At 40.8% G+C, this 27,804-nt stretch overlaps 1 protein-coding gene across 15 annotated transcripts in view; it reads right to left on the bottom strand.

Annotated features, from left to right (window-relative positions):
- Positions 1–231: 231 nt before the first annotated feature.
- Positions 232–27,804, bottom strand: part of ST18 (ST18 C2H2C-type zinc finger transcription factor) — a 124,209-nt gene continuing 96,636 nt past the window's right edge. For 14 of the 15 annotated variants that reach the window (XM_084864829.1, XM_084864828.1, XM_084864822.1 and 11 more), the window contains 10 exons: positions 20,961–21,076; positions 18,738–18,800; positions 17,807–17,875; positions 14,550–14,612; positions 14,380–14,460; positions 13,025–13,246; positions 7,544–7,632; positions 4,688–4,791; positions 2,109–2,252; positions 232–892 (listed from right to left, as the gene is read on the bottom strand). In XM_084864829.1, the coding sequence (XP_084720955.1) occupies positions 752–892; positions 2,109–2,252; positions 4,688–4,791; positions 7,544–7,632; positions 13,025–13,246; positions 14,380–14,460; positions 14,550–14,612; positions 17,807–17,875; positions 18,738–18,800; positions 20,961–21,076 (1,092 nt within the window). In that variant the 3' untranslated portion in view covers positions 232–751. Of the gene's footprint in view, positions 893–2,108; positions 2,253–4,687; positions 4,792–4,870; positions 4,939–7,543; positions 7,633–13,024; positions 13,247–14,379; positions 14,461–14,549; positions 14,613–17,806; positions 17,876–18,737; positions 18,801–20,960; positions 21,077–27,804 lie in introns of those variants that run through there. The other variant, XM_084864825.1, reaches the window with a different exon arrangement.

Genomic DNA, 27,804 nt, shown 5'->3' with positions numbered 1-27,804 from the left:
ATGTTTACCAAAACCATACAGCCAAGTCGAGTAATTTGCTGATTTCTATATTTAATTATTGCTAACCAATTCTGAACGGGCTTCTCCAGTACCTGTGCTTCTGTGAGAACGCACTGCCCACTAGGGGGCGCCATTTATCTTCTTCCTTCCATGCCTCTCACCTTACCACAAGCCCACTTACAAATGCAAAAGCCAGGGAAGGGGGGTGGGGGGGGTGGGGATGCGGGGGAGGGGGGAAGAGGGTAGTAAAAATCAAACTGGGACATGGTGCAATCCTTAGACAAAGATTTCCTTCAGACTGTTTTGTTTGTTTGTTTGTTTCTCATGTAAGCCCAGCAAGGTATGTGATTTGAGACTAGCATTTCTATTTAAATTCTATTGGAAGAAAGAAACACACTTGTAAAAAATATGGCAGACTTCAAAATGCAGTTAAAAGATTTTAAAAAAACACCTCTTTGATTAGAAAAGAATAAAATATTAAAAGGTCACACATTACATATACTTTACAAAGAAAAAAAAATTCGAAAGAGTGCCATGAGGAAATAAAAGAAAAAAAATATGAAAATAAATACCATCTAATATTTGACAGCGTTGCTTTTCATCCATAGAGTCTAGTATAGGTTTTTCTTGCTTTCCTTTTTATGTCAGCTGGGGAGAAGAGTAGTGCAAGGTTGCAGCTGTAAATGCAGCGCCGGCGCCGGTGCACCGGTGTGGCTGCCCAGGGGGATCCTGGTGCCCGCCCGCGGCGCTCCTACACGTGGATGCCCTTCACCGCCTGTTTGATGCTCTCCAGCAGCGCTTTGCATTCTGGGGAATAGTCCCGTTCCAGGTTGCTGTACATGTCTGTGAGGGTATTTACATACGCTTCGAAATTCTGCTCACTGATAGGCCCCTGAAGGAAGACAAAACACAGGGAACCAATCACAGGGGTCCAGGCGGAGGCGAAAGGAGGACCAAAGGGCATGGCAGCCTGCAGGGACTCTGAGTCCGGGAAGGAAGGGAAGGATGGGAAGGATGCCCGCGGCAGCTTGTGTGAAAATTCAGTGTGACTGACCCTAAAACTCGCCATTAGAGTACCTTATAGGATAACTATGCAAAGTACAAGTTACCTTGTAGGGTGGTGATTATTTTAGTGGCACTGATAAGGAAAAAAATGTTGAAAAATATGTCTGAAGTATGAGTTAAACAAACATTAATAAATAATATTAAATAATGTTCAATAATTACCTCAACCCTGACCACAAAGTAATCATTTGGTTTCCTTTGTGTTTTATAGTATTACATTATTGATTTTTTTTTTTTTTTTTTTTTTTTTTTTTTTTTTTTTTTTTTTGTCAAGAGACAGATTTGGAATTTGGGTAACTTGATGGACTTGTTTTCAGAAAATATCATATTTCTCTTATTAAATTGCTGTTTCTTTAAAACATCCTATATATAAAGTTTGCAGCATTAGAAAACTCGTTCTAAAAATGGATACTGTGAGGAAGTTAAAAGCATTCAACAATGCAGCCCCCCTTTCCAATGTTTATTATATTTATGAAAATGTAAAGGAAACTAGTTTCCTATAAATTTTAAATAGTTGCCGTGCTTCAAATAATGTGTTTAGACTTGGGAAATATCACCTTTGTGTTTTCCGTTCTGTACGAAGATGGCTTAAGCATGGCCTTCATACTTAGCACAAAGACACACCTTCAGGTTAGATTCTTTCCTACAATTCTTAAATGGGGTGGATGCCACAAATGGCTGCCTCTCAGATTGTGCAAGCCACGTAAGCTTGTAAAGCTTTTTTTTTATTTGGAGAAACAATTTTAGCCTGAGAGTTTTGGCCTCCAACTTTCATATTACATTATAAAACAAATTTCAATAGACCTTCACCTTTAAATGATTTCTTACAGTATCAAAAACCCTTGGCCTTCGTGTAATTTAAGTGTATGAATCTCCGAATGAAGGAGGTCATTGCAAAGTCACCCATGATGAAGCATGACCCCTGGGTGACTGCTGACAGGTCTCCTCAAAGCCCGGTGCTTCTGTCTGGCTGCCCTGGTGGTGACTGGCACTGACCCGCAAACCCTGGGACTGGGGCGGCCACGTCCTGGCCTTGGACTCACCATCTGCGGGAGCTGGATGTCCGCGAGGCTTGAAATGAGAGCCTGGCTTAGGCCTGCCAGCTCCTTCAGGAGGCTTTCGTTACTCTGTTCGATCAGCTTGTTCTCCGCCTCTATTGTCTTCAAATTGCTCTCCATCGATGTGATCTGCAATGGAAATGACTTGAAAATAAAAGAAGTGGAGTTTGGAAGGAGTACAACACGTTTCTCTTCGAAGGGAATGCACTGGCTGAACCTCAAAGCCCAGGAATGCCTGCCCTGTAACTTCTCTTCCCAAATCAGCAACCCCATCGACAGCGCTCAAGTTTGAAATGGCCTTCCCAAATGTATGTCGTGTCCCCATGCCTCCACGTGGCTGTAGGATGGATATCTCAGGCTCTGTGTGTTTCCCCAGCCGCTCCATGTACTTCAGTCTTCTCCTTCCCGGTGAGTAGCAACTAGAACGTTGCTCAGGCCTTCACGTGATCCCTGATGGCTCTTTCTCTCTCCCTCTAAATCCCCTGGGCTCCTCCTCAGGTCATCCAGGATGGGATGATAGTCTCCATCTTCACTGCTGTCCCCCGGGCCAAGCGCCACAGTGACTGGCTGCCTTCTCACGGGTGGCCCTGGGTGTGGCCTTGCCCCCTGCAATCGATTCTTTTGGTCCATCTTCCACACAGCTACCAACACAGGTTTCTTTTGGTTCAAAACCCTAAAACATTCTGTGTTCATTCAGAATAAAAACCAAGTCCTTAGAATGGCCTCGGACGCTCCCGTGCTAGCCCTGGGACTGGTCTCCTTTATCTCCCACATCACTCACCTGCTAGTCCTCAAAACTCTGTGCTTTCTCTAGATGTAGTGTTTTGGTACGGTGCTTTCACTCTTTGAAATATCCCCCCCCCCATACTTGTTTAGCAAACTCCCGCAATTCCTGAAGTCTTTGCTAAAATTATTTCTTCTTCTTGATGCCTAGCCTGGCTCTCCTGTTTTATATTGAAATCTGGTTGCCTCTCCCCGCCTCTTCTCCCTTACAACAATTTCTTTCTTTTTTTTCTTTTTCTTTCTTTTTTTCTTTCTTTCTCGTTCTTCCTTCCTTTCTCTTTCTTTCTTTCTTTCTTTCTTTCTTTCTTTCTTTCTTTCTTTCTTTCCTTTTTCCCTCCCTCCCTCTTTCCCTCCCTTCTCTCTCTCTCTCTCTCTCTCTCTCTCTCTATCTCTATCTCTATCTCTATCTTTATCTCTATCTTTCTCTTATTATTGCTTTCAGAGTGGAAGGGAGAGGGAGAGGGAGAGGGAGACAGAAACATCAATGATGAGAGAGAACCATTGATCGGCTGCCTCCTGCACACCCCACACTGGGGATCAAGCCCACAGCCTGGGCATGTGCCCTGACCAAGAATGGAACCATGACCTCCTGGCTCATAGGTCGATGCTCAACCACTGAGCCATGCCAGCCAGGTCAAACAATTTTTTTATTTATGATTGTTTATGTTATTGTCGGCCTCCCCCTTCTAGACCTGAAGCTCCATGAGGGTAGCGGCCTTTGCTGTCTTCGCTAATGATTGTAAGAGGAGTTGTAAACGAGCTCTTTTATAGACCGATCATTATTCAGTGGAAGATGGTGGCATGGTTCACATTACACTGGGTCAGGGAAGCAAACCTGCTTCCAGGTGGACAGAAACCTTCTGTCTTACACTGCTGGCAATGACTTCCGGGAGTCAGTCACCACAGTGGTCTACAAACCCTACATTGCAGGAGAGGAGAGAAGGGAGAAAGATACGTGCTTTTTGCAATAGAGTTATTATTTAGTGTGCTAAAAAAAAAAAAATAATTCTGGACTACATTTTTAGTTTCCATTTGGATAAATCTAGGCAGGGATGGGGCAGACTTTACAAAGGAGAATGCAGAGTTAAGACATGGCTCGCGACTTTTGGTAAAGAAGCTACGCAGGAAACTCCCCAGAAAGATCTGTCTTTAACAAAAATGGGCACGTTCAGAGGTGCCGTAGAAAAATTGAATGTGAAAAGTTGCCCTGTTTTACGTACATTTTTGAATAAAACTAAGTACTCAGATCTTCTCGTATACAATTCCTCTAAAGCACCATATACAATTGCTCTAAAGCAGGGGTCTTCAAACTACGGCCCGCGGGCCACATGCGGCCCACAGAGGAGTCTGATCCGGCCCGCCAGGTTTTTTGGGCAGTGAGCACAGCCGAGGTGTTACAGTAGGAATTAGTAGTTCATATAGTCCGGCCCTCCAGCTCTCTGAGGGACCGTGATCTGGCCCCCACTTTAAAAAGTTTGAGGACCTTTGCTCTAAAGGACTCTACAACCTCAGGATGAGAACCTGCTCATAAAGCCTTTGATGCCTCCAAAACAGAAACATGGATACCTTTGCCTTCAGCTACCAAATCACTGCTGGCCCAAGTGACCCACCTACTCTCGTATTTACAATAATTATGTAATCTAGACATGCTCAGCATATTCATTATAAGATATCAGTGTGTAGGTTTTTGTTCTGTTTTTTTATCACAAAGTTTAGCAGTTCCATGTTTTGCCTCCGCTAAAGAGTATGATTACCAGGAAGATACCTTTCTGGTCCTTTACCTGCGTCTGAAGTTTCATCATATCTGCTTCAATCTTAAGGTTGGATTCATTCAATTCCTTTATCTCTTCATCCAAATGCCTAATTTCTTCATCACTCTCTATACCTGCGGAGAATCAGACTCCCTTAGTGTACACTGAAATTATGAGACCGATCAATCTCAGTCACTTTATATTTGGTTTGTGGTGTGTGAAGTGGAAAGCAGACTTCAGTGTGAAATGTTGAATTTGTCTCCACATCCATGTTCAGGATTCTAAAGTAAGAGGTGAAAGGAGTTGGAGGGTTTAAATCCCATGTAAGAAAAAGAAGGGCGGGTAAAAGCACCACTGTTCAATGTTGCCCATTACGCTGCAGGTGAGATGCGAGACACGTTGGTGTTCGTGTTTTCTCATTTCAGCTTCACTGCCCACTGGGAGTCGTGTTCCATGGTCCCTTTCTCAAACATGAAGACGTTGAGCCTTAAGCTGAGTGAGGCCATCCTCATCACTGACAGGAGAGAGAGCCTGCCCAGGCCCTACCCGGTTTGGCTCAGTGGATAGAGCGTGAGCCTGTGGACTCAAGGGTCCCACGTTCAATTTTGGTCAAGGGCAGGTACCTTGGTTGCGGGCACATCCCCAGTAGGGAGTGTACAGGAGGCAGCAGATCGATGTTTCCAACTATCCTTCTCCCTTCCTCTCTGTAAAAAAATCAATAAAATATATATATTTTTAAAGAGAACCTGCCCAAGTCCAAAGTCAGAGGCAGAGGTGGGGCTGAATTCCAGAGGTCATGCATCCTCTCGTGCACAGCACTGTAAAGACTATGAAGACACAGTTATGCTGGTCAATTAATGCCCCATTACACAGGGTGCTGGCAGGCGGGTACGAGTCCAGGGACACAGAATTTGGGTTCTCAACATGGGCCTGGGTTGGGAGCAAATGCAACCTAGAAGAAACATGTGCTTTGCCCGTGACTCTTGTTTTTGAACTTGGGAAACTCAGCTCTTTATGCTTCCATTTCTTTGTCTGTAAAAGAGGCATACAATCTACGTTGTGAGAATTAATGCAAAATAACATATAGAGAGTGCTGAACACAGAGTAAACTGTCAGTGAGCAGGCATCCCTTTCCCATCACTACTTTATAGAAGGAATATCAATGTATTGTATAAGGTTTTAAAAGGTGGGGTAGGTAGTGGATAGGAAGGAAGCCGGAAGCAGGATTGAAGGTCATCCCAACAGTCCATAGTGATGAATCTAAAGCAAACAGATGGCCATTAAGAGAGACACATGTCAACTTTCACTTTAGATTGAATAAGGCCGATTTCATGAGAGCAGGATGGGGACTTGACAATTGGTTTGGAGATGCAGGCTCTTCCACTTTCCCGGGGTCACTGCTGTGGAACACAGCGCATTATCTGCTATAGGTGAGCTTTACATACGCTGTGATCCAGCCATTTCAGCTCCAGGGACACACCAGAGACAAGCATCTGCATGTGTCCGAGGGGAGGCAGCACAAGTGCATGCAGCATACTGTTACAGAGGTCCAACCTGGAAAGGAGCCACATGCTCCCCGAAAACAACATGGATGACTCTTATTCATGTAATGTTACGAGAGAAAAAATAAGCCTGGAAAACGTACATGCGGCGTGATACATCAGGTGGCTGTTTTGTAGGTACTTACCGCTTTATTATAAGTAACTAACTACCTACACACAATGGGCCATTTGTGGACCAATGGAGGGAGTGTGATAAATGCTCAACACTGGGCTCTGAGACTCGGTAAAGAATAAAAGCAAACTCACCAGCTTAGATCTCGGTATTTCAGTGTCTGAATGAGCTTGCATGTTAGTGACAGGATGATGCAGTCATTAAGAAAAGATAAAATGATCACCCATGACCTCCCTGACGGCACTATCTGGGACACGGGGCTCGTTCCCCACTGGCCTGCAGCATCTGGAGAAGGTGCTGCACCGTCAGCACCGTGTCTTATTGGCTGATGTGCTGGTAGAGGAATCTTTTCCCAGGCCACAGGGATTGAAATATGTGTTTTCAACAAATTTATGGAGCATAGATTTTTCAATTAAACAAGTGTTTTGAGCAAATGAAAACTTCTATTGCTATGTTTCTTTTACAATATATACAGTATATTGTGGTGGTTTTTTCTTTATGTCTCTTTGGAGTCAACTTCCTTTTCAAGGAATGGCATTTTCGATTGGTGTAGCTCAGTGGTTGAGTGTCAACCCAGGAAGCAAGAGGTCACCGGAAGCAAGAGGTCAGGGCACATGCCCAGTAGGGGATGTGCAGGAGGCAGCTGATTGATGTCTCTTTCTCACTGATTTTTATATCTCCATCCCTCCCCCTCTCTCTCTAAAATCAATAAAAACATATTTTTTAAAAAGGAAAATAAAACAAGCTACCGTATTTTCCTGTGTATAAGACGACCCCCTAATTTTACAGTTAAAACATAGGTTTAGGCCTATATTCGCTGTATAAGACTACCCCCCACTTCCGAGGCAACACCAGTTCTTTTTTTAATAGACCGCCTCTCTGACTCTGGCCAATCCGAGCAGGCTTTTTACTAGAACACAGTGTAGCTTCGGGTCCATTAAAAAAAGAACTGGTGTTGCCTCGGAACTGGGGGGTAGTCTTATACAGCGAATATAGGCCTAAACCTATGTTTTAACTGTAAAATTAGGGGGTCGTCTTATATGCCGGAAAATGCGCTATTGTTTTGAAATAAACATTTTACTTTTAGTTCAAATGCGAGAAAAGCTTTAGTGTATATTAAAATTACAACTCCCGAATGAAGTATAATTTGGCATGTGGAACCCTGTGACCTGGACCTCCATGGAGATGTGGACCCTGGCCACGAACTCTTACCTCCTGTTGCTTTGAGCTTGATGGTCATTAGTTCTTCCGAAACCTTGCCCTTTTTGATAGCTTGTGCATTTAAAGGACATCCAGATAAGCTGTGAAAATATGAATATGCTGATGTGTGAAACATATTATTGCATATAAAAATTAAAATGTTTATTCACTATTTACTATTTAAGTGTTTGCCTGCCTATTAATGACATTATAACATGCAGTCCCTTTGTAGAAAGTAACAATATCTATAAAAATAAAAGCAAAATGCCCTGAAAAGATGTAAAATGTTTTGTGTGGGGTTTTTTCAATAGAAATACAAATAGCTACTGCTGATACCATTTAATTAATGTTATCAAATTATTTCTACTCTGCATTCACGTAAGTGCCTTTCTTTAGTAGTGGTTACTTTATTTCCTGTATACATGAAATGGTACATACATTATTAATAAGAATTGTCCCAAATTAGTCAAACTTCCATGAATAATAAAGCAGAGTCTAGTTCTTTCCATCTTTATACATACTATATTGCCTGACCTGTACAGAATGATTCCAATTATTACAAAATAATTCCCTGCTGTAGGTGAGCTTTATTCCCCAGGCAGTTGGGTATGGGAAAGTTTCTAACTTATTCTTTAACTTTTAAACCATTATTAGTCATTCAAAAAAAGCTCTACCTTGAAAGGGAAATAAAGGGAACCACTATAAATGTATGCAGACACAATCACTGCCCAGGCAACACATCACCTAGAGTGATGTTTATACTCTGTTCCTTATTTTCAGTATGCAGCAGTCCTTTCGTTAATGTATCTGCTATATTTAAATTGCACCAAGAGGATAATAACATTGAACAAAGCTTGTATTCCATGATACATAATCAGATGATTTTGTTGTTTTAAACACCTATTAATCCTTTTGTAATTTTGTTGTGTTTTGGGATATACAATTTTTAAATAAAGTTAAAGATGATCACAGTCATCGAAAATATTTTCCCACAGAAATGTGACTATAATCCATGTATGAAACAATTCTTTTCAATCCAAAGGTTAGGACAGTTGGCCAAGTGGAAAAAATACTATGTCTGAAGCAAAGTAAAAGTTTGCTGAATGAGAGTATTTTTAAAGAACTCTGCGAAGATTATATAAAATGTGAAAGTTAAATATGTAATACTATACATAAAAAGGATCGTGTGATTTGCCAAAAATTGATAAATTATGTAAAATAATGAAAAAGCACAAACTGAATTTGCACCTGATTTTTTTATTTTAGAAGTTTCTCATTGTAAAGTGCAGCCTACCTAAGCTTCCTCATTTGTTTTTCTGGAACGTTTTCACAAATCCGTCTTGTTTCATGGTACATATTGTTCTCAGAAAAATGGCCATGAAGAGGACTAATACCTTGTTGCTAAGTTCGGTTTTTAAAGTGACCCGTCAGAGTCCGTGTGTGAAGTACTGGACACTCACAGCTCATTCCTCTCTCTGTCTCCCCTAAAGGATCTGCGTGGCTCGGACAGCCCGGCAGTGAGCGTCCCGCTGTAACTCACTGGTGTGGCAAGTGCCAGCAGTGTGACTGGGAACCAAAGAGTCTATTTAAGATCTGAAAGAAGGGCTCTGATTTCTAAATAGCTGCTTGACATTTTGTATCACCCAATGCAGTTCACCTTTCAGAATATGAAGCAGATCCTGCATTTTAAACATTGGGTGGAAAAGTATTTATTTTAAAAGTCCTCCTTCTTTTGAGGATGCCCTCCAGGCGGTTCCATGTCGCTGGCTGAGAAAAGGTGGCGGTTGGCTGGGGCACGTCCCTGTCAGGGTTTGGGCTCCATAATGCAAATGGCTGGGAAAGTGCGCCTGAAATGGTTTTGATCAAATTTTAAATTCTATTAAGACATATCAAGGCAATTTTGAACCATCCTATCTTCATCTGCCTTGTTAAAATAAAATGGCAAGTGATAAAATTTATGTAGTGGACATCACTGTTTCTAATAGATTAATGAACCTCATAAAATTACAAAGTGATGGCCTAGCACTGAGTTCTATTAGTCACAGAAATTCTGTTTTAACAGCTACATACAACCACAATCATGTGCCTGTGTGCTTGTGTCTTTGTATTCTAATGTCATAGTTGTCTTCAGGTTGCTATTTCTTTTCTTCTTTCTTTTTTTTAATTCGAGAAAAATGATTTTAAACATAATAATGTTACATGCAATAAACATTAGTATTTCAAGAAAAACTATTTTAAATATAACAATATTACATGCAATAAACATTAATATTCCAAGAAAAAAAAGATTTTCAATATTGTTTCTTTTGTTGTTGTTAATCCTCACCCAAGGATATTTTCCCATTGATTCTTAGGGAGAGTGGGAGAGAGGGGGGAAGACAGAGAGAAACACTGACGTGAGAGAACCACATTGATTGGCTGCCTCCTGCACGAGCCCTGTCAACCAAGGTACGTGCCCTTGTACCAAAATCGAACCCGGGACCCTTTGTAGGCCGACACACTATCCATTGAACTAAACCAGCCGGGGCCAGATTGCTACTTCTCAAATGGAAGCTTATAATGTAAAGATTTAAAGCAAGCTTTTAAAGCAATTGGCATGTAAATATAACGCTGATTTAACATAGAGATGGAATATTTTTTAACTATTGTTAACAGCGCTCACCCAAGGGGGCTGGCATCCCAGTGCTGTCTGCAGGGGCAACTCCGGGACATCCCTGTGCTCATGTCCTTTACGCCCATGGACGATCATTACAGTGCCCTGTGGCTTGCAGGGATGTGTGGAGGTTTGAGAGAATGAACCATGAACGTTACTTAGCACAGTGCCTTCTGCCGAACACAGAGAGCCCCGAGCTGGTGATTGCCAACTGCCTTTGGTGATTGGAAAGAGTCCTGAACTGTAGGTTCAGAATACATTGCATGTACATGCCTATGGCAGGTCAGAATGTGCTATTCCAGTTTAAGTCATTCTCACTTTAAAAAAAAAAATATTGTGTCCTATGTGTGTTAATATAATTTTTATAAAAGAGAAAGAAGATGGTCTGTATTGAACACCTGTGGGTGTGCCAGGAGAAGCTGGGCTTTCTTTTGTTGTTGTTGTTGTTATATTATCCCATTAAATAATATGCAAAATAAGATGCACATATACACATATATAAGGAAGAGAAGCATTCAGCATTGAAGAAATGCAGTCTCTGGGATCTTGTGAGGAACGAGAGAGATCTCCAGTGAAGAGCAGTGAGATCCAGGTTACTCGTTTGCCTAAATTCTTCATTGCTTTCCTTCTCCTAAAAAAGCACTATCTGGTCATTAACTTTACAGCCTGTATTTTCTTTGAACTCTTCATTTTGATGTCCATATTATGAAATACATCGTGTGCACACAGACAGACACGATGGGCCTGCAGTGTAAGGAATTCTACAAGGAACACGGTTTTCCTTCCCACGGGGCATGTGCCTTGTCAGCTCCTCGGCAGCTCCTTGAGGCCATGCACCATTGCTGTCTCCTGGCCCCGGAGAAAACCACTAACTGGAATTAAGGGGGAATCATTACCCCGATTTTTACAACGTAATGTTGCTACATTTTTAACGCTCTATAATTGGAATCCTACCGAACATGATCTCCAGCAGCAAATGTTTCCCACTCGGCATTGGGCTCTATAAAAGTCCCCTGCACTGTGCCTTCATTTCCACCCTGCGTGGCAGTCCCTGCGCACTAGGACAGACACTGATCCCTTATGCCCTCGGCAGCCCGTGGGCAGGCAGGGCGCCTCCAGCTTGGAGTTGGTAGAGCAATGCCATGGCAGACATTCTCGGACGTGTCTCTGAGCTACACTGGGCAGGAACCTTCTGGGGCACCAGCCCAACAGCTCAGAGACTGGGCAGCAGGCCTGTTCGCCTGCACTTTTTCAACCTGACTCCTGAAGGCCACTCACTTCCTGGCGTGGCTTTCCCCACTACTCTTCCACCTGCAGCTGTATGAGAATCCCGTGGTCCTCAGCTCACCTTGGTGTCGTCTAAAGCTTCTTCGTGGTTTTAAAGCTACCTCTGTTGCCCTAGCCAATTTGGCTCAGTAGTTAGAGTGTTGGCCTGTGGACTGAAAGGTCCCAGGTTCGATTCCAGTCAAGGGCACATGCCTGGATTATGGGCTCCATCCCGGTGGGGGTGTGCAGGAGGCAGCTGATCAATGATCCTCTCTCATCATTAATGTCTCTCTCTCTCTCTCTCTCTCTCTCTCTCTCTCTCTCTCTCTCTCTCTCTCTCCCTCCCTCCCTCCCTCCCTCCCTCCCTCCCTCTCTCCTCCTTCTCCCTCTCTCTTCCTCTCTGAAATCAATAAAAATTATATTTTTTAAAGCTACCTGTTGCTGCTGACTGAGGGTGCGCTCACCATAGCATAGCAGTAACATTTCATTATCAGTGTGAACGTGGCTGTTGCTCAGTCCGTGATAAGAAAGTTAATAGTGATATTAGGCACACTTGATTTGCCACTGCCATTTCTGACTATGGGACGGTGGTTCCAACAACTCAGAATAAAACAGTATGTACTACTAGGGAAGAGACGAGGCATTTGAAAACCATCAAAAGATAAATGACTTTAAAAGTTCAGGTTTTCTCCATAAGCAGGTGTCACTGCATATCCTCTTAAATGAGCGATTCCTGGAAGGTTTCACTTTTCTGATTCCACGGATACGCAGCTTTAAAACGGAACAAAATGTTAAAATGGCCCGGCATTGCTCAATCCACATTCTGCTCCTAAGCAAAGCAGCGGGCTCACTGGAGCTCCGTTTGGTAAGAAACCTGTATCCCATGCCCGGGCTGCGAGGCTGGGAGGGCCCTCGCTATGGGAGGAGCGCGCAGGGAACCTGCCTTTAGGCAGAGTGTGGTCACTGTGCCCGCAGCGACCTCTGTTTAATGTGTGACTCTCGGTGACAAAGGAAGGACATCACTGTGAAACCATAAAGGCTTTTCCAATCGCTCTCATCCTGTCACACACACTCAGTAGTCACTGTTCTCCTCTTTCTGGCTGCTGGGGGTGAGTCCCCTCTTCCCAGCAGAGAAAAATAACTACAACGTGGCCTGAAATTGTGCCAGTTCATGAGAGGCAGGGAATGGCGGAAAAATGCAGAGTGAAAGTTTGCAATGACACAGCATAACCCAGTAGATATTACCTCTTGGGACTAAAATAAACCATTAAAAGACTGAACCATTAAAGAAAAATAGCAGCATAAGCAATATTTCAGCATACAAAGCACAAAGGCACCATTGCTAGAATCACTTGTACATCGTGCAGCCAATGTTCAGAAACAGGGAAAATGGGTTTGATTCTTCAAGCCAGTCAACGCTCTGCAACACTCATCGTCATCACATCTCAAACGCTCTGCCCTGTAACCCCGAGGAGGGCTTCCCCCCCCGCCCCCCGCAACACCCCCCCCACCCTCACCCCCACCCCCAGGTGACAAATCATCACAACAACAGACAGAAAGAGAGTAAAGGTTACCTTCTGTGGGTGACAAACACATTATTTACATGGCCCAGCCCATTGCAGCCCGGCAGGGGGCAGTGTGGAAGCTCTTGTTTGTTCAGTTTCCAGGAGAGGGGGGCCCCATGGAGAGGGTTCTCCTTCTGTCTCTTGGCAGCCAGGGGACAGCCAGAAGCTGTGCGGTGGGAGGTGTATTTACCTGATATGTGACCTTGGCCGTCACACCCTATCACAGGACATCTAGAGGGACACAGCAGAGAGGTTACCAGCCGGGAGAGAACGGACAACTCACAAGACATGCAGTAACTGAGGGACCAAGAAGGGAGTGGTGGTTCCTCACTACCCAGCAGGCAAATGGGGAGATTATAGACTTTGAAAGACGCCGATGCAACTAGCGAAACACCATGGTTCTAGCAGGGCTAATGGCCCACCGGCTCTGGGCTCGGCAGTTTTCACGCATTACCTCCCGTAAACTTCACTGAAAATCTAATGGGCAGAGAGAGTAATCATCCCATTTTACAGGTGGGGGAAACGATGCTTATAAAGCTTCAGAAACTTGTCATCCATTTTACAAGAAGTGGAGTCAAATCCAGACGCACCCTCGTTTGCCCTAACCAACCCGGTAAGCCCTGTGTTACCCTGCCTGCAAAATGTTAACTACCTGGTCCTACATCACATAGCTCACTGCTCATAGAACTGGAATTCCAGCGTCCAAATACCTATTCTTCTTAGAAACGCTAGCAAACAATTTAAAATTCTACATCTAGCCCAGCTGGTGTGGCTGGGCGGTTGAGCATCAACCTAGGAACCAGAAGGTCATGGTTCGATTCCCGGTCAGGGCACATGCCCCGGGTTACGGGCTTGATCCACATGTGCAACATGTAGAAGGCAGCCGATCAATGATTTCTCTCATCACTGATGTCTCTATATCTCTCTCTCCCTCTCCCTTCCTCTCTGAAATCAATTAAATTTTTTTTAATTTCTATATCTATATTTTTATATGTCATCCTAGCCTTGGTAACCTATGTCTCAGAGGAGAAAATTTAATTTACATAAAAGTTCGCCTTAAGCAAAATTAAAGCTCCAGGTGGGGCGGGGGGAATGCTGCCGATTTGCTGTTCTGTAGTGCTTCCACAATGCTGTTTTCCTTTAAAACAATTGCAAGAAGTATGGTCCTTCTCCTTCTAACTTTACTGTATCAACCATCTGTGGAAATACTGCTAGGAGAGGAAAATGTTTCTCAAATATCCAAACACTGCGAGCTGCCTCCAGGATCCCTGTGTGTGAGATGCAATCAGCACCTACTGGCACCACAGCCGAGGTCCTGCCCATCGGACCCACAAGCTCCTTGCTGCCTCCGCTGTCGCACTTACTTGAGTTCAGGTTCTTCTTTCTCTTCCTTCGTAGCAGTCATTTTGACGCCACTTTTCCTGGCACGAGGGCAGCCGGACAAACTAAAATATGCACCCAACAGAGAACAAACCGTGTCATCTCCATGGCCACTGAGCACTGAGCTCATTTCTCAGAAATGGGTCCCTCCTACCTTCTGTGGGAAGCATAGTTTCCAGTCACGTGCCCCGAACCATCACAACCTGGGGTTGGACACCTGGAAAACACAGGAACAGAGCTCTGGCCACGTGGCTGTGGTGGAGGGAGGGGACCATGACACATGCACACAGAACTCAACAGAATGAGCTGCTTTGGGTGGGCCCGGGTAGCTTAAATAAAATTAGTTTTTTGGCAAAGAATCCATCTTAAACATGTATTAAGTTATGCAACTCCTGTGTTAGGCTTGATAGACTGTTTTAGTTATCATACATTCTTTTTTAAAAATATATTTTTATTGATTTCAGAGAGGAAGGGAGAGGGAAGGATAGTCAGAAACATCAATGATGACGGAATCATCAATCCGCTGCCTCCTGCATGCCCCCCACTGGAGATTGAGCCCACAACCCAGGCATATGCCCTTGATCAAAATCGAACCTGGGACCCTTCACTGAGCCAAACCAGCCAGGGCCTATTTTTTTAAAAACTTTTTTTTTTTTTTAAGGAACCTAAAATTTGACCCACAACTTAGTGCTGGGCTTCTGTCTATATCATGCAAAGTTCTCATCTTTCACTTAAGAAAAACAGCCTTCCAAATTGGTTTAGGGCATAATTTATTTTCTTTGATACGCTCCACTACCATAATAATCCACTGAGCTCAGGTGAACAGCAGTGTTCTAGTGAACCCAGAGGCCTGGCACTGGAATATGGTTGCCAAAGGAGCTAAGGCATTGCACCTGGTCTGTTCTGCCTCATGGTCCAACTTAAATGGCCTTTTGGAAAATCTACCAATAACTACTACTGACAATCAACCGTTAAATTTGGAATGAGAAGGGTAAAAGAGGGGGGGAAACCCAATTCTGCTCGAAGGCTAATTAGAATTCAGTTTCAAAATACACTTGAATACAGTTTATACTGCTTCTCTCCCTTTTGCTTTTTCTAAAAATCCCAAATGCTAATAGATACACGCCGACTGACATAAAAATTTTCTTGAAGAAATTATCTTTATTATTTCAGTTATATGCTCACAATGGTTCAGATTTCTACCCAAACACAAGTTTTAGAAAAATAATAACCAAAAGGAAAATTTGAATATTTCCCCTTTTCTTAAACTTGAACCCACTGAACCTTCATGAAAATGTTTTTACATTCAATTCTGAGGCAGAAAATAGGAGTAAATGCTTTTTTCAAGTGAAATATAAAATCATCATACATCTCTTTAAGTCAACCAGAGAAACCTGTATTGATTTTTTTACTTTTTACTTTTTTAACATGAAATTTATTGGGATGACCTTGATTAATAACATTATAGCGGTTTCAAGGGTACAGTTCTATAATACATCGTCTGTATACTGCATTGTGTGTTCACCACCCAAAGTCAAATCTCCTCCCATGACCATATATTCACCGCTTCCTACTCTTCCTTCTGGTAGCCACCTTATTGTTGTCTGTGTCTATGAATTTTTGTTTGTCTTGTTTTCAGTTTTATAGCCTGCATATGAGTGAAATCATACTTATGCATTGAGTCTTCAATCAACCTTATTCATATATAATACCATTTATTTTGCAGGAAAGAGTTAAATGCTAGTTGGTGTTTTTTTTCTATTAATGTTTTACTGGCTTACCAATGTAATATTGCAATTACAGAAAAACCTTTGTCAAGTGACCTTGCTTTGGAGTTCTTGAGTCTCTAAAGGAGAGGTTAATGAAGCGTCTCTTTTTCTTCTATGTACAGAGAAGATTCCAAATTGTTACTTGGTAGATGGCCATATAAAACATAAGTACTGGAGATTGCTATAAGACCTGTCAACCTACATTTTTTCCCTAGAAATAACGTTTCGAGAAAATACTTAAGAGAACCTACAATCACTCTCAAGACATGGCAATATGGAAGGTTAGAGCAATTCTATAAGATTGAATAGCTAAGTACTGAGTAAGATGAAATAAGAGTAAGTATGCCTACCACTTCTCTTTTCAATCTCTTATTAGTTTTTAGTTAGCATTCTTATGTGTCAGTCTGCGGAAGTGGTAGTCGGTAAAACAATTTCCAGAATCTATACCAACACAATCTATTGTAGTTTACACTTTGAAAATGAGCAAAGTTGTATATTGTACAGTTCCCTTTACTTTTTCTGGTACTAAAATTCTGAATGTTATATCTATTTAATATTCCATCTTTCCTCACAGACTTATTCTCCGTAATTTTAAGATAAAATTTTAGAACAATTTAGAAAATAGAAATACTAAAAACAATTGAGAACATTTAATGTCTGAAATTGTACCTGTGGTTTAGATACCAAAAGTTGATTCTACTATTTATATAAATAGTGTTTTATCATTAAACTTAGTAACACTCATTTCTCCTAAAATATTATTATTTTCATGTAAAGTTTATTAATTTTGTTTAATATTATTTCTTTGGTTTTTTTTAAAAATGTATGCCCTATTTTATTCTTAAAGGTTATAAGGTGGATAACTACTTTTAATTATTCTACATGTAATATAACAAAATATGAAAATAAACAAGTGAGAACTTTGTAATAAAAGAAGATAAGAGTCTAACTGAGTGGCTCCTTGTTGACCTATGAACCAGGAGGTCACTGGTCGACTCCCAATCAGGGCACATGCATTGGGTTGCAAGCTCAATGCCCAGTGAGGGGCGTGCTGGAGGCAGCCAATCAACGATCTCTCATAATGTATGTTTTTATCTCCCTCTCCCTTCCTCTCTGAAATCAATAAAAATATGCTTTTTTTAAAAAAAGATAAGAGTGATAAGAATGGAGAAAATAAAATCAATATGTAAAAGTTAATATACGTATGACTTTGAGATTCTGTAAACGAGGTAAAAATGAGCCACATGTGTCTAGCACCCAAAAGTGAAAGGCAGTCGGATGATTCAAAATGCCCATAAAGGAAAATATTATGCCGTTTTCTTAAAATCAGATGATGGAAATTGTTTGCTGCACCTTCAGAAGTCTGGTTTGTTATATAAATTCTGAAGTTAACAGGGGGAACAAAAACACATGTATTTTCATACTATTACATCACTGCTTTTAAAATTAATTATAAAAATCAAAACTCCCAAAGCAAGCAAAATAATTAACTGCTAGTGATTTGTCATTTGAACATTCTGGTTATAATTCACTGAGACAAATGAGTGACTTTCTATTAGACATTAGTGACCGCACTGGTCCTGAGTGAGCAGAGGCCCAACACAGTGGGCACAGGCACAGAGGTCATGCTTCCCACACTTACTTAAGCTCCTGAGAGTTAGCAGCCATGAGGGACTTAAGCGTCTTATCTGCTAAAGGACATCCAGAAACACTAAAACGGGGTGAGAAAAACAAAAACAAAACACAGAACACTGAATTACACAAATCTGCCTCAAATGTCATCCTGAGTCTGGGAATATCTGTTATATTTTCTGGTGACTGGGGATTGGGGAAAAAAATAATAATAATTAGGCTTGAATCTGGCTTTGTTACTCTAAGCAGGTTGGGCTCATGGACACCTCCATTATTCCTGATAGACTTGGGTTTGCTCTTTATCAAACGAAGGGCTTTAACCCAGTGAACTCGGCAATTCTAGAATGCAGTGATACAATCGTTACTGACAAGGAGTCCATTCCCGTGGCATCACCAAAGGATGGTGGCTCACGAGTTTCAATCGGCACCAAAGGGTAGCAAATCAATGAAGAAGGAAGGTGCAAAGATTAAGCAGAGCCTTTTGGCACTGCTTAACCTTTTTAACACCTCGACTTGTTATATGCCCAGGACTGGGAATGCCGCATCCATAGGTAAGTGGTCAACCCCAGTCACTCTGTTGTCTTACCTTTGTTTTACCTGAATCCTAAAGCCAGATACAGCCAAAGCCCTGGCATAAACTCGAATAACTTTGTAGCCTGGACTACAGGAGCAGAAAACTATTTTTAACCAAAATCATGATATCTATACTACATAAGTGAGAAGACTAAAGATTTAACTTAGTTTTATTTATGTAAAACAAACCCCCACCCCCACAACACACACACACACACATACACACACACACACACACACACACACACAAACACACACACACACACACACAATCCAACTAACTCACTCTCTAATTCATGATCAAGATATCGTTCTAGAATGGGCGAGAATTAATATTTAAATCAGAACCAGATGATAAGACGAGGTACCTGCGGTGGGACGCATAGTTTCCGGTGACGTGGCCACTTCCATCACATCCTGGGGTTGGACAGCTGGACCAACAGAAAATATATAATTAGCGTCAAGTGCATTTTATTGCTTCATCTGCCTTGTCCGATTCGTTATGAGGTAGCTTCTCTTCTCAAGGTCGGTTAACACAGTATATGGGACCTGCAGAAGCCAGTGAACTAAGGATCTGTGCTACTGAAGAACGAGTAGAGTAGTGAAAAGAACACTGGCACGCTCTTACCAGCTCTCAGCACCACATCCAATTCTCTGATTCAAATAATGCAGGAAGGCGATGCTAAAATGTATGTTGTAGTGATGTTGTGAGTCCACAATCAATGATGTTTTATCTCTTTGAAAATATGGGTTATAAAAAATAAATATTGTAAACCCATGCTTTGCAATGGTGGCGGCTCTTAGGAACACCGCCACTCATTATATAACAGATTTCAGAAAGGGATTTTTGTAAGTTTTTAAGAGGCCAGCCAACAGAGTAATTTCATAAACATTTTTTATATCATCTTAAAAAGAAAAAATCTTTGAAAATACTACATGTGACTGAAATATAAACTGACATTAATAGTTGGACAAAGTTGCTGACAGTTCAGAAACAGGTAAGACTTTCACTCAAGTCTTGAACCCAACAAAGCAATTGCTAATTAAAAATAAACCTGAGCAATAGGCCCTCAGGGCATCTGGCAAAGATCAGAGACTTGATTTTATCTCAGAAGCTAGTCACATTCTGAGCCGCCTCTGTGTGTTTTAAAAATAAGCTAACAGGTGCATTATTCTGAGCAGTTTTGTGTCCAGCTACAGCATATGTAAACAAGTGAAGAAAAAATGAACAATGACTAACATTTGATCTGAGTTATCTTACAAGTGACATTCTCCCCCCGCATGGAGAAATAATATTTTCTGGACATTATACAAATGGTATATCAGAGTGAAAGATAAGTTATAATGATCTGTTAATTCCCACTTTGGAAATACATCTCCACCTAGTGTTCAAAACAGCATTGCATTTACTTTACTTCTTATTTCTATTTTTAAATTACTACTGTTAGTACTGCGGAGGATAGGTAAAGATGTACTAATAATTTTTAAACAAATCAGCTATAAATACTTAGTAAATATAATAAGTTGTGCACTGATATACTGATGAATTTTCATGTTTGGTGGTATGAAGAGGTTAAACAACAACAAAAAGAATTGGGGTCAGTGTTGTAGTGGGAAATGCTTATGTTTCAGATTCTGACAGCTAGCTTTCATTACAAATCTTAATTGAAAAATACTACACAATAACATTTGCCAGTATGCTGAGGAAGTTTGCAGGTGAAAGTACCAAAAATCAGAGAGCAGAAACTAGCTAGTTCCCTCAATAAGTGACATTCCAACTCTAAGCAAATTGATGCTAATCAACAACACCAAAAATCCTATTTCAAACAACTTTTGGGAAGTAACTGAGGTACATTTATTTATGTGCTAGGAGCATAAAACACAAGGAGGACAGGGTGGAACTGTAAGGTAGTGAGACTTTCACAAAACCAGAATGTCAACCCATAAATATAAGGGGCACCCACTAATGCACTCACCGGTGTGTAAAGTGTGGTGAGAACCATGAGGTCTCTACAGATCGTTTTCTAGGAACTCATAAATATATCCCCAAAGTTGTTCAAAATCTTTTCAAAACCCTCTTCATCAGTGTACTTTTGTACCGGTAAGAAGTGCCCATTAGAAGATAATCACACTTCATTTTTCTGTCCTTTCAGGATGTGATGAAAATGACTATCTGTCTGCCCCAAAAAAGCAATTTGCATTAAGTGCGAAAAGGTTTGTAGACATCTAAAGCTGTGAAGGGTTTTCTGGAGTCAATGGATACCAAATTAAGAGTTTCTGATCAAAACATAAACATTTCTATTGGCTTACTGGTGTTGTTTTTTAAAGTTAGACTTTTCATTCTTTTAGCATAAGATCGTCAAGTAAATGGGTTGTTTTTTGATTGTTGGTGTTTCTTTTTACTTCATAATCCTCTTAGTTCTGTGCTAAGGTTTAGGTCCATCTAGAATATCTAATGACTGACTGGTTGAACTTGCCCTAAAACATTCCTAAAATCAACTATATAAGCCAAGATACTATTACTCAAAATATAAGACCTTGAGTACCTTATTCCCAGAGTCTCACAGACGATGTCATTTTGGATCACTTACGTGATTAGTTCTTTTTTGAGATCTCTTGTGTGGAGCTTGGGTTTAGGGCTTGGCATGGAAGCCTCTCCGGGAAACTTTTTTTCTTCCAAATTTTCTAGAGAGTTCCCTGGGTCTATCTGGAGAGAGGAAAAAAAAAAAAAAAAAAAAAAAAACAGGAAAAAAAAAAAAAACACAGAAGTACAGGAGGCATTAGGGAACACTGGAGAGACAGCTGTATTTGAAGTCCTCAGGGTCAAATGTGAGTTTTGGCTTAAAGACTTAGCTGGAATTCCTGTAGGATTTGTACACAAAATAAATGAGATAATGAGTATAAGGAATGAGAAATTATAATTCATGGGGATACCTTTAACATTTTCACATTTTGGCAAATATAATTGCAGAGGCATTTGTTGAGCCAAATAATTAAGTTACTATTCTAATCGAGTTCAGGTTTTATTGTACAGTGAACATTTCCTAGAGAACATAGGGCTAGTTCTTTATGTCCACAGAAGTCATTGGTAAAACAGAAGAAATATTGCAAAAGTAAATCACAAAAAGTTTAAATCTGAAAAGGAATAAGTAAATTTAAGTAACAGAATGTTCTTTCTGATATACAAATAACTAAGATTTAAATTATTTAACTATATAATAACTGCCCACGTTGGTTTGGCTCAGTGGATAGAGCATTGGCCTTCGGTTCAGGTTCAATTACAGTCAGGGGCACATACCTCGGTGGCAGGTTCCAACTAGTCAGGCCCTAACTGTTGGCACCTTGGTTGGGGCTTGTGCAGGAGGCAACACATCGATGTGTTTCTCTCACATCAATGTTTCTCTCTATCCCTCTCCTACCTTCCCTAAAAACCAATAGAAAAATATCCTCGGGTGAGGATTAACAAACAAACAAATTAATTAATTAATTAATTAGTTAAGTTTTATTTTTCTGGATAATGACTTTAATTATTGCAGCACCTCCTGTTTTTTTTTCTTAAGTTACCTTAGTTAATTGTTGTGGAGGTGTTTTTTATTTTATTGACTTTTTTTTTTTTTTTTACAGAGAGGAAGGGAGAGGGATAGAGAGTTAGAAACATCGATGAGAGAGACATAGCTCAGCTGCCTCCTGCACACCCACTACTGGGGATGTGCCCACAACCAAGGTACATGCCCTTGACGGGAACTGGACCTGGTACCCTTCAGTCTGCAGGCCAATACTCTATCCACTGAGCCAAACCAGTTAGAGCAATTGTGGAAGTTTGTTTTTTTTTTGCTAAATTGGTATGCTTTTACTTATTGAATGGAATTTCTTGTTGGGTTATCAATAATTTTTGTGACATTCTTTTAAGCTTAATACTGATCTTTATTTCATAAGGCTCATTAATCCTTTCAAATCATTTATCATCTGATATATTATGTTATAGGAAACTAATAATCATTTTCCTCAATCACATAATTAGTTTATCATTTAGTTTATATCTGGTAAATATTTTCTGGATTTAATATTAAATTCAGGTGAACTAATATAGAAAACTGTATTCTAATTCTCAAAAGTACTGATCTAAATAACGTGATAAAACTATTTTAAATTTTTGAGGTAAATGTCATTTAAATCAAATGGATATAAAAATGCAATGGTAAAATATAATTATAATAACCTGAGTCTACATTAAAAAACAATGAAAAAACAACATCCCTAAATATTTCTAACTAAAGAAAAATACTAAACCTTGATCTCAGTTATAAAGGCAAATGCAATTTATTTCATTAATTACTTAAATAACAATTCAATCAATTATTTTACACAAGACCATATAGTGTAAATACATTGGTAAACTATCCCATTATATTATCATCAGATAAAATTAATAAAACCTGTTTTGATATAATTTTTCTACATATTATTTATAGTGTTAAGTATTCCATCTTATTTTATTTTTCAATATACTTTTATTGATTTCAGAGGGGAAAGGAGAGGGAGAGAGCGATAGAAACATCACTGATGTGAGAGAAGCATTAATAGGCTAACTCCTGCACATACCACACTGGGGATTGAACCCGCAACCTGGGCATGTGCCCTTGATTTGAATTGAAGCCAGGACCCTGCAGTCCATAGGCCGATGTTCTAGCCACTGAGCCAAACCCGCGATGGCCCATCTTATTTTATTGATAAATGTTTGAAAATAGCAGCAAAGAATAATATACTCTTGAAAATTAAAGAGAAATAATTTCTTGATAATAATTGCCTACTAAGATACAACGAGAAGTGCTATTTTAGTGGTTGCTTTCATGGAAGCAAATAGATGAATGATGGTTATACTTTTCAAGTTTTATAGTGGGAATGCCTAAAGTGAAGCAATTCCTGATTATAAGACGTAAAACCTGATAATACCACCATCCATTCCATTTAATATTATCTTGATTCAGCCTGGCTATTATTTTCTACTATACTTTATAAATGCCTTGGCTTTTGGAAAGCAGATACAAATATTAAGTCTAGTAATAAGTCTCAATGTAGAAGAGTCTTTGTTTTTCTGTATAGATATTAAAGTTCTCACAAAAATGACATAAAGTAAAAAGCCATCTTACTATTTTTTTATGATAAAAAACAAAGAATCTCTAAGAAGGTATGAACAGTTATATATATGAACATGTAAAGCTTATCAGCTGTTCAACTGCTGAATCTGTGCATTATAGAAAGGAAATAGGGGCCTTTGAAAGAAATGACCAGTTATGAAAGTTATTTGACTAAAATGAATACAAAACAATGCTTGCAGAATATATGATATTTTGTTTGGTATAGTAATATGTGGTAATGCTTTAATAAGACAATTTTGTTGGGTATGACTTTTTAAATATTTTTAAAACTTCTTTTAAAAACTGTGAACTCTTCTGTATGCAATCATATATAATAAAAGGCTAATATGCAAATCGACTAAATGGTGGAACTACAGGTCACCATCATGTGCACTGACCACCAGTGGGCAGATGCTCAACAAAGAGCTGCCCCCTAGTGGTCAGTGAGTTCTCACAGGGAGAGTGCTGCTCAGCCATAGCTGGGCTCAGGGCTAGCAAGTGCAGCGGTGGTGGAGGGAGCTTCTCCTGCCTCCACAGCAGCGCTAAGGATGTCCAACTGATGGCTTAGGCCCTCTCTCTGGGGGGAGCAGGCCTAAGCAGTTAGTCAGACATCCCCCAAGGGCTCCCAGACTGTGAGAGGGTGCAGACCGGGCTGCGGGTCCCTCCCCCCATGTACACGAATCTTGTGCACCAGGCCTCTGGTTTCATTATAAAATAATTGTTTTCTTCCTTTTCTTTGCTCAGCACATGGCCCTTAAAACACTTGCCGAGAACATAGTTATTCAAATACAGATGGCCATTACTACGAAAATTCTTCATTTGTTACAGAAGCATTTTATATTGGATAAATTCATAAATAGGACTGAGTAAAACAATAAGTTATAAGAATATATAAGAACTTTTTCATTATATAAAATATCATTAAATAAAATAATATTACTTTTAAATGGATATTTTGAAGTTAATATTTTTATACGATGGCTATGTAAGAAAGAACGTGGCATATATGTGTGTGTTTAGAGAGGACATGGATGCAATGAAATTCCTTTAATGTGCAGATGGAAGTTTATATGGGTTTTAGTAAAGACCAGAACATAATGGTAGCATGAATAACAGATAATAGCATCTGGCACTTTTAACATTTTAAGCCCTGAAATTGTTGGAGAACTGACAGTTGAATGAAACTGACAGCCGTAGTTATTTCTCAGCACTTTCCTTCTGAGATATTTTGAGTTTTTTCCAGATTCAGGAATTTTTTAGGGGGCATCTGGACAGGCTATTTCACTGAGAGAGACAGACAATATTTTCTGAAAATTGCCACCAAAATTAAGCAACTGTTGTGCATATGAGCTAGATAACAATGAATTAGAAATAATCACTCAATTTCTGGTTGCCTGTGTGTAGATGTACGTGCTTCGTGTGAGCTGGGGTGGGGAGGTGACAGAGCTGGCAACAGGAAGGATGGGGGTATGGGAGCAGGAACAGACCACCAGGTAGTCTTCAATGTATCGCTGGGCCCTGTGCAGCCATCCCAGGAGAGCTCACTGAAAATGACAAGCATGGGCCAGTCCTGGTGACTTGTGTCATCGCATCCTATAGTTCTGGATCCTGCTATTCTGAGAAGCAATGTAGATCAGGGTTGCTTACACCAACCTTGCCATATACTGTTTCTTCTTTATTCTCTTTTTTCTTCTTCTCTAGTTTTTCAATATTCCTTAGTTGCCTTCATTTTTTTTTTTTTTTTTTTTTTGGTGTGTTTTTTTTTCTTTTGTTTCTCTCCTCTCCCTTTTCTTCATGTTCGGGAAGCCCAGGCCATTACTTAATTTCTACATGACCAAGGATCAACACCTTTCCCTCCCTGCGCTTCAGTTTCCTCCTCTAAAAACATGGATAATCATCCTGCCTCTCAATACGTAGATCTCAGGATAAAGATCCCTTATCTCTATTTTTCCGAACAAGGTTTCCCTCTGATACCTTCCCAAGGAGGACATTGAATGCAATCTACTTTTTCAAAATAATACCTATTAGGTATCTCACTTCTCATTTTCAAGATTCAGAACAGGATGTGAAAAGTACTCTCTATCAGTCCATTACCTTGTCACAGATGAAGGAACAAAGAACAGAAGGTAAGAACATGTCCTGGGGGCTAAAGTGACCCAGAAGCATTCTTTCTTGTGCCTGTCCCTGTTGGCTGTAGCTCCCCCAGGCCGCGGCTCACCCAAGTCAGGTAACTGTGGTAAGAAGCCTTAAGCTTAAAAACTATGTTGTCTTGGCTCAGTGGACAGAGCATTGGCCTAGGGACTGAAAGGCCCCAGGTTCCATTCCAGTCAAGGGCATATACCTTGGTTGCGGGCACATCCCCAGTTAGGGGGTGTGTAGGAGGCAGCTGATCAATGATTCTCTCTCATCGATGTTTCTAACCCTCTATCCCTCTCTCTTTCTCTCTGTAAAAAATCAATAAAATATTTTTTTTTAACTATTTTGTCAACTCAAACGTAGGGCAAGCACTTTGACTCCAAGAACTCACTTAGCATCTTCCAATTCCTTTTTGTTCTTCTTAATGACATTGAATCTCCACATACTTTCTAAATTTCAAACTTTAGATCATTTAGGTTGCAAACTGTAGGAGTAAAAGTCTGTACGATCAGACCTGAAGTAAGTGAGCCATTCGAAAAGAGCAAGAATCTAAACAAACCCATTTTTTCCCCATGAATTGGCCAGAAAATAAAACATAGATTTAAGCATTCGATAAGAACATACTTCTATTGAATTATAAAAGCTGCCAATGTGAATGCATATTGTTTTTTGAAATTATGCAAAAAAAATGAGATTGAGAAGTAAACAAACTATTTGTTATAAAACCTCGCTTTCTGGCTGAGTGATAAAAGTCTAGCAAAGGAGGTCCCTTAGGCACTAATGCGACCCCCAAATGGGAGGAGTTTCTCAGCATATAAAAGGCACAGTGTTGGCATTGTTGAGGAGGGCACAGAATTACAACCAATGTCAAACACCAGGCCCTGAATGGAAATGAGCGCCTACTTGTCTGAAATTTGCTTCATTAACTCAGGACTGGATCCGTGTGTCTGACTCTGTAGGAACAGAAGGCTGTCCGGGGAACATGAACCATGGACCATCACAGCACGGTCACAAGGATGAGGCCAGAAAGCCTGAGTCCCACCCTGCACATGGCCCTGGGACACATTCAAACATGGTGGGTTTTATCCCAGCAGGATCCAGCCAAGAATAAGCATGCAGTTACGCTGACTTGGCAAAGCACCGTCCTTCACGTGACATACGACTTTTACTGAACCCGCAGCCACAGGTCTTACCGCTTGGATTAGGATAAGTGGGTGGGTGGGTGGGATAGGCCACCATCCCACCAGCAATCGACTGGCTGGAGACTGGGAAGACCTGTGGATTGGAGGGAACCCCCACCCCTTTTCTAAAGCTGTCTTGCGTGACATGGGATTGAATCAACAATCTTAATTTCATCATGACTATGCTTGATCAGTTACTATGAATTTTAGCAGATTTCTGGGTTATAAAAATAGACAGAAGCCTGAAGCGGCAGGGGTAGGGGGTGGGTGGAATGTGGTGGGAGGAACACGTTAGTCAGTTTGTGATCATCGCTTACGCCGTAATCAGCTTTTTATACTCTGTATATGTCAGTTTTATATTTTTTAACGTCAAATATACTTTATTTTAAGAAACTGTTCTTCTAAAACACAATGAGGATAGATTGACTAAGACCATCCCTCAATACTCCAGATACATTCTTAAAAGCCACGCATAATCAAGTGACTACGTCCAGCATGACGGAATCTAATCGGAAGCAGCTGCTGTATCAATCTCCCTCTCCACTCCTGGGATGGTGTGTGAGCTGGTGACACAGAGCATGCCTCGGGACCTCGGGACTCCTAGGAACCCGTTCCCAGCTGTGACACATAGGGCTGGCCTTTCCTTTCTGCTCTGTGTGCCCGCTCCTGCTCCATTGAGCACATACGTGGTGGGCTAATGGGACTGCATCCTCAGGGCCTACCTTACTGACTGGATGGGGAGATAATACTGCCAGTGAACATGTGCTCCAGGAAGGAAAGAAAGGAGGAAGCAGGAGAAGGAAAGAAGGAAGGGAGAGAGAGAGAGGGGAGGGCAGGGAGAGTGGAATTGCAAACAAACCCATCTGAGATCACTGCTGTTTATGTTGACTTATGCTCTGAGATGCCAAAGCATATGCTAAAATGAAATTACTCTTCCCCTAAAGTCTCCGGACTTCAAAAGCCTGAAAAAGGCGGTGCAC

The sequence above is a fragment of the Pipistrellus hanaki genome, assembly GCF_964339955.1.
Source record: "Pipistrellus hanaki genome assembly, chromosome: 17".
NCBI classification, from domain to species: domain Eukaryota; kingdom Metazoa; phylum Chordata; class Mammalia; order Chiroptera; family Vespertilionidae; genus Pipistrellus; species Pipistrellus hanaki.
This window is presented reverse-complemented; position numbering and strand designations above follow the sequence as displayed.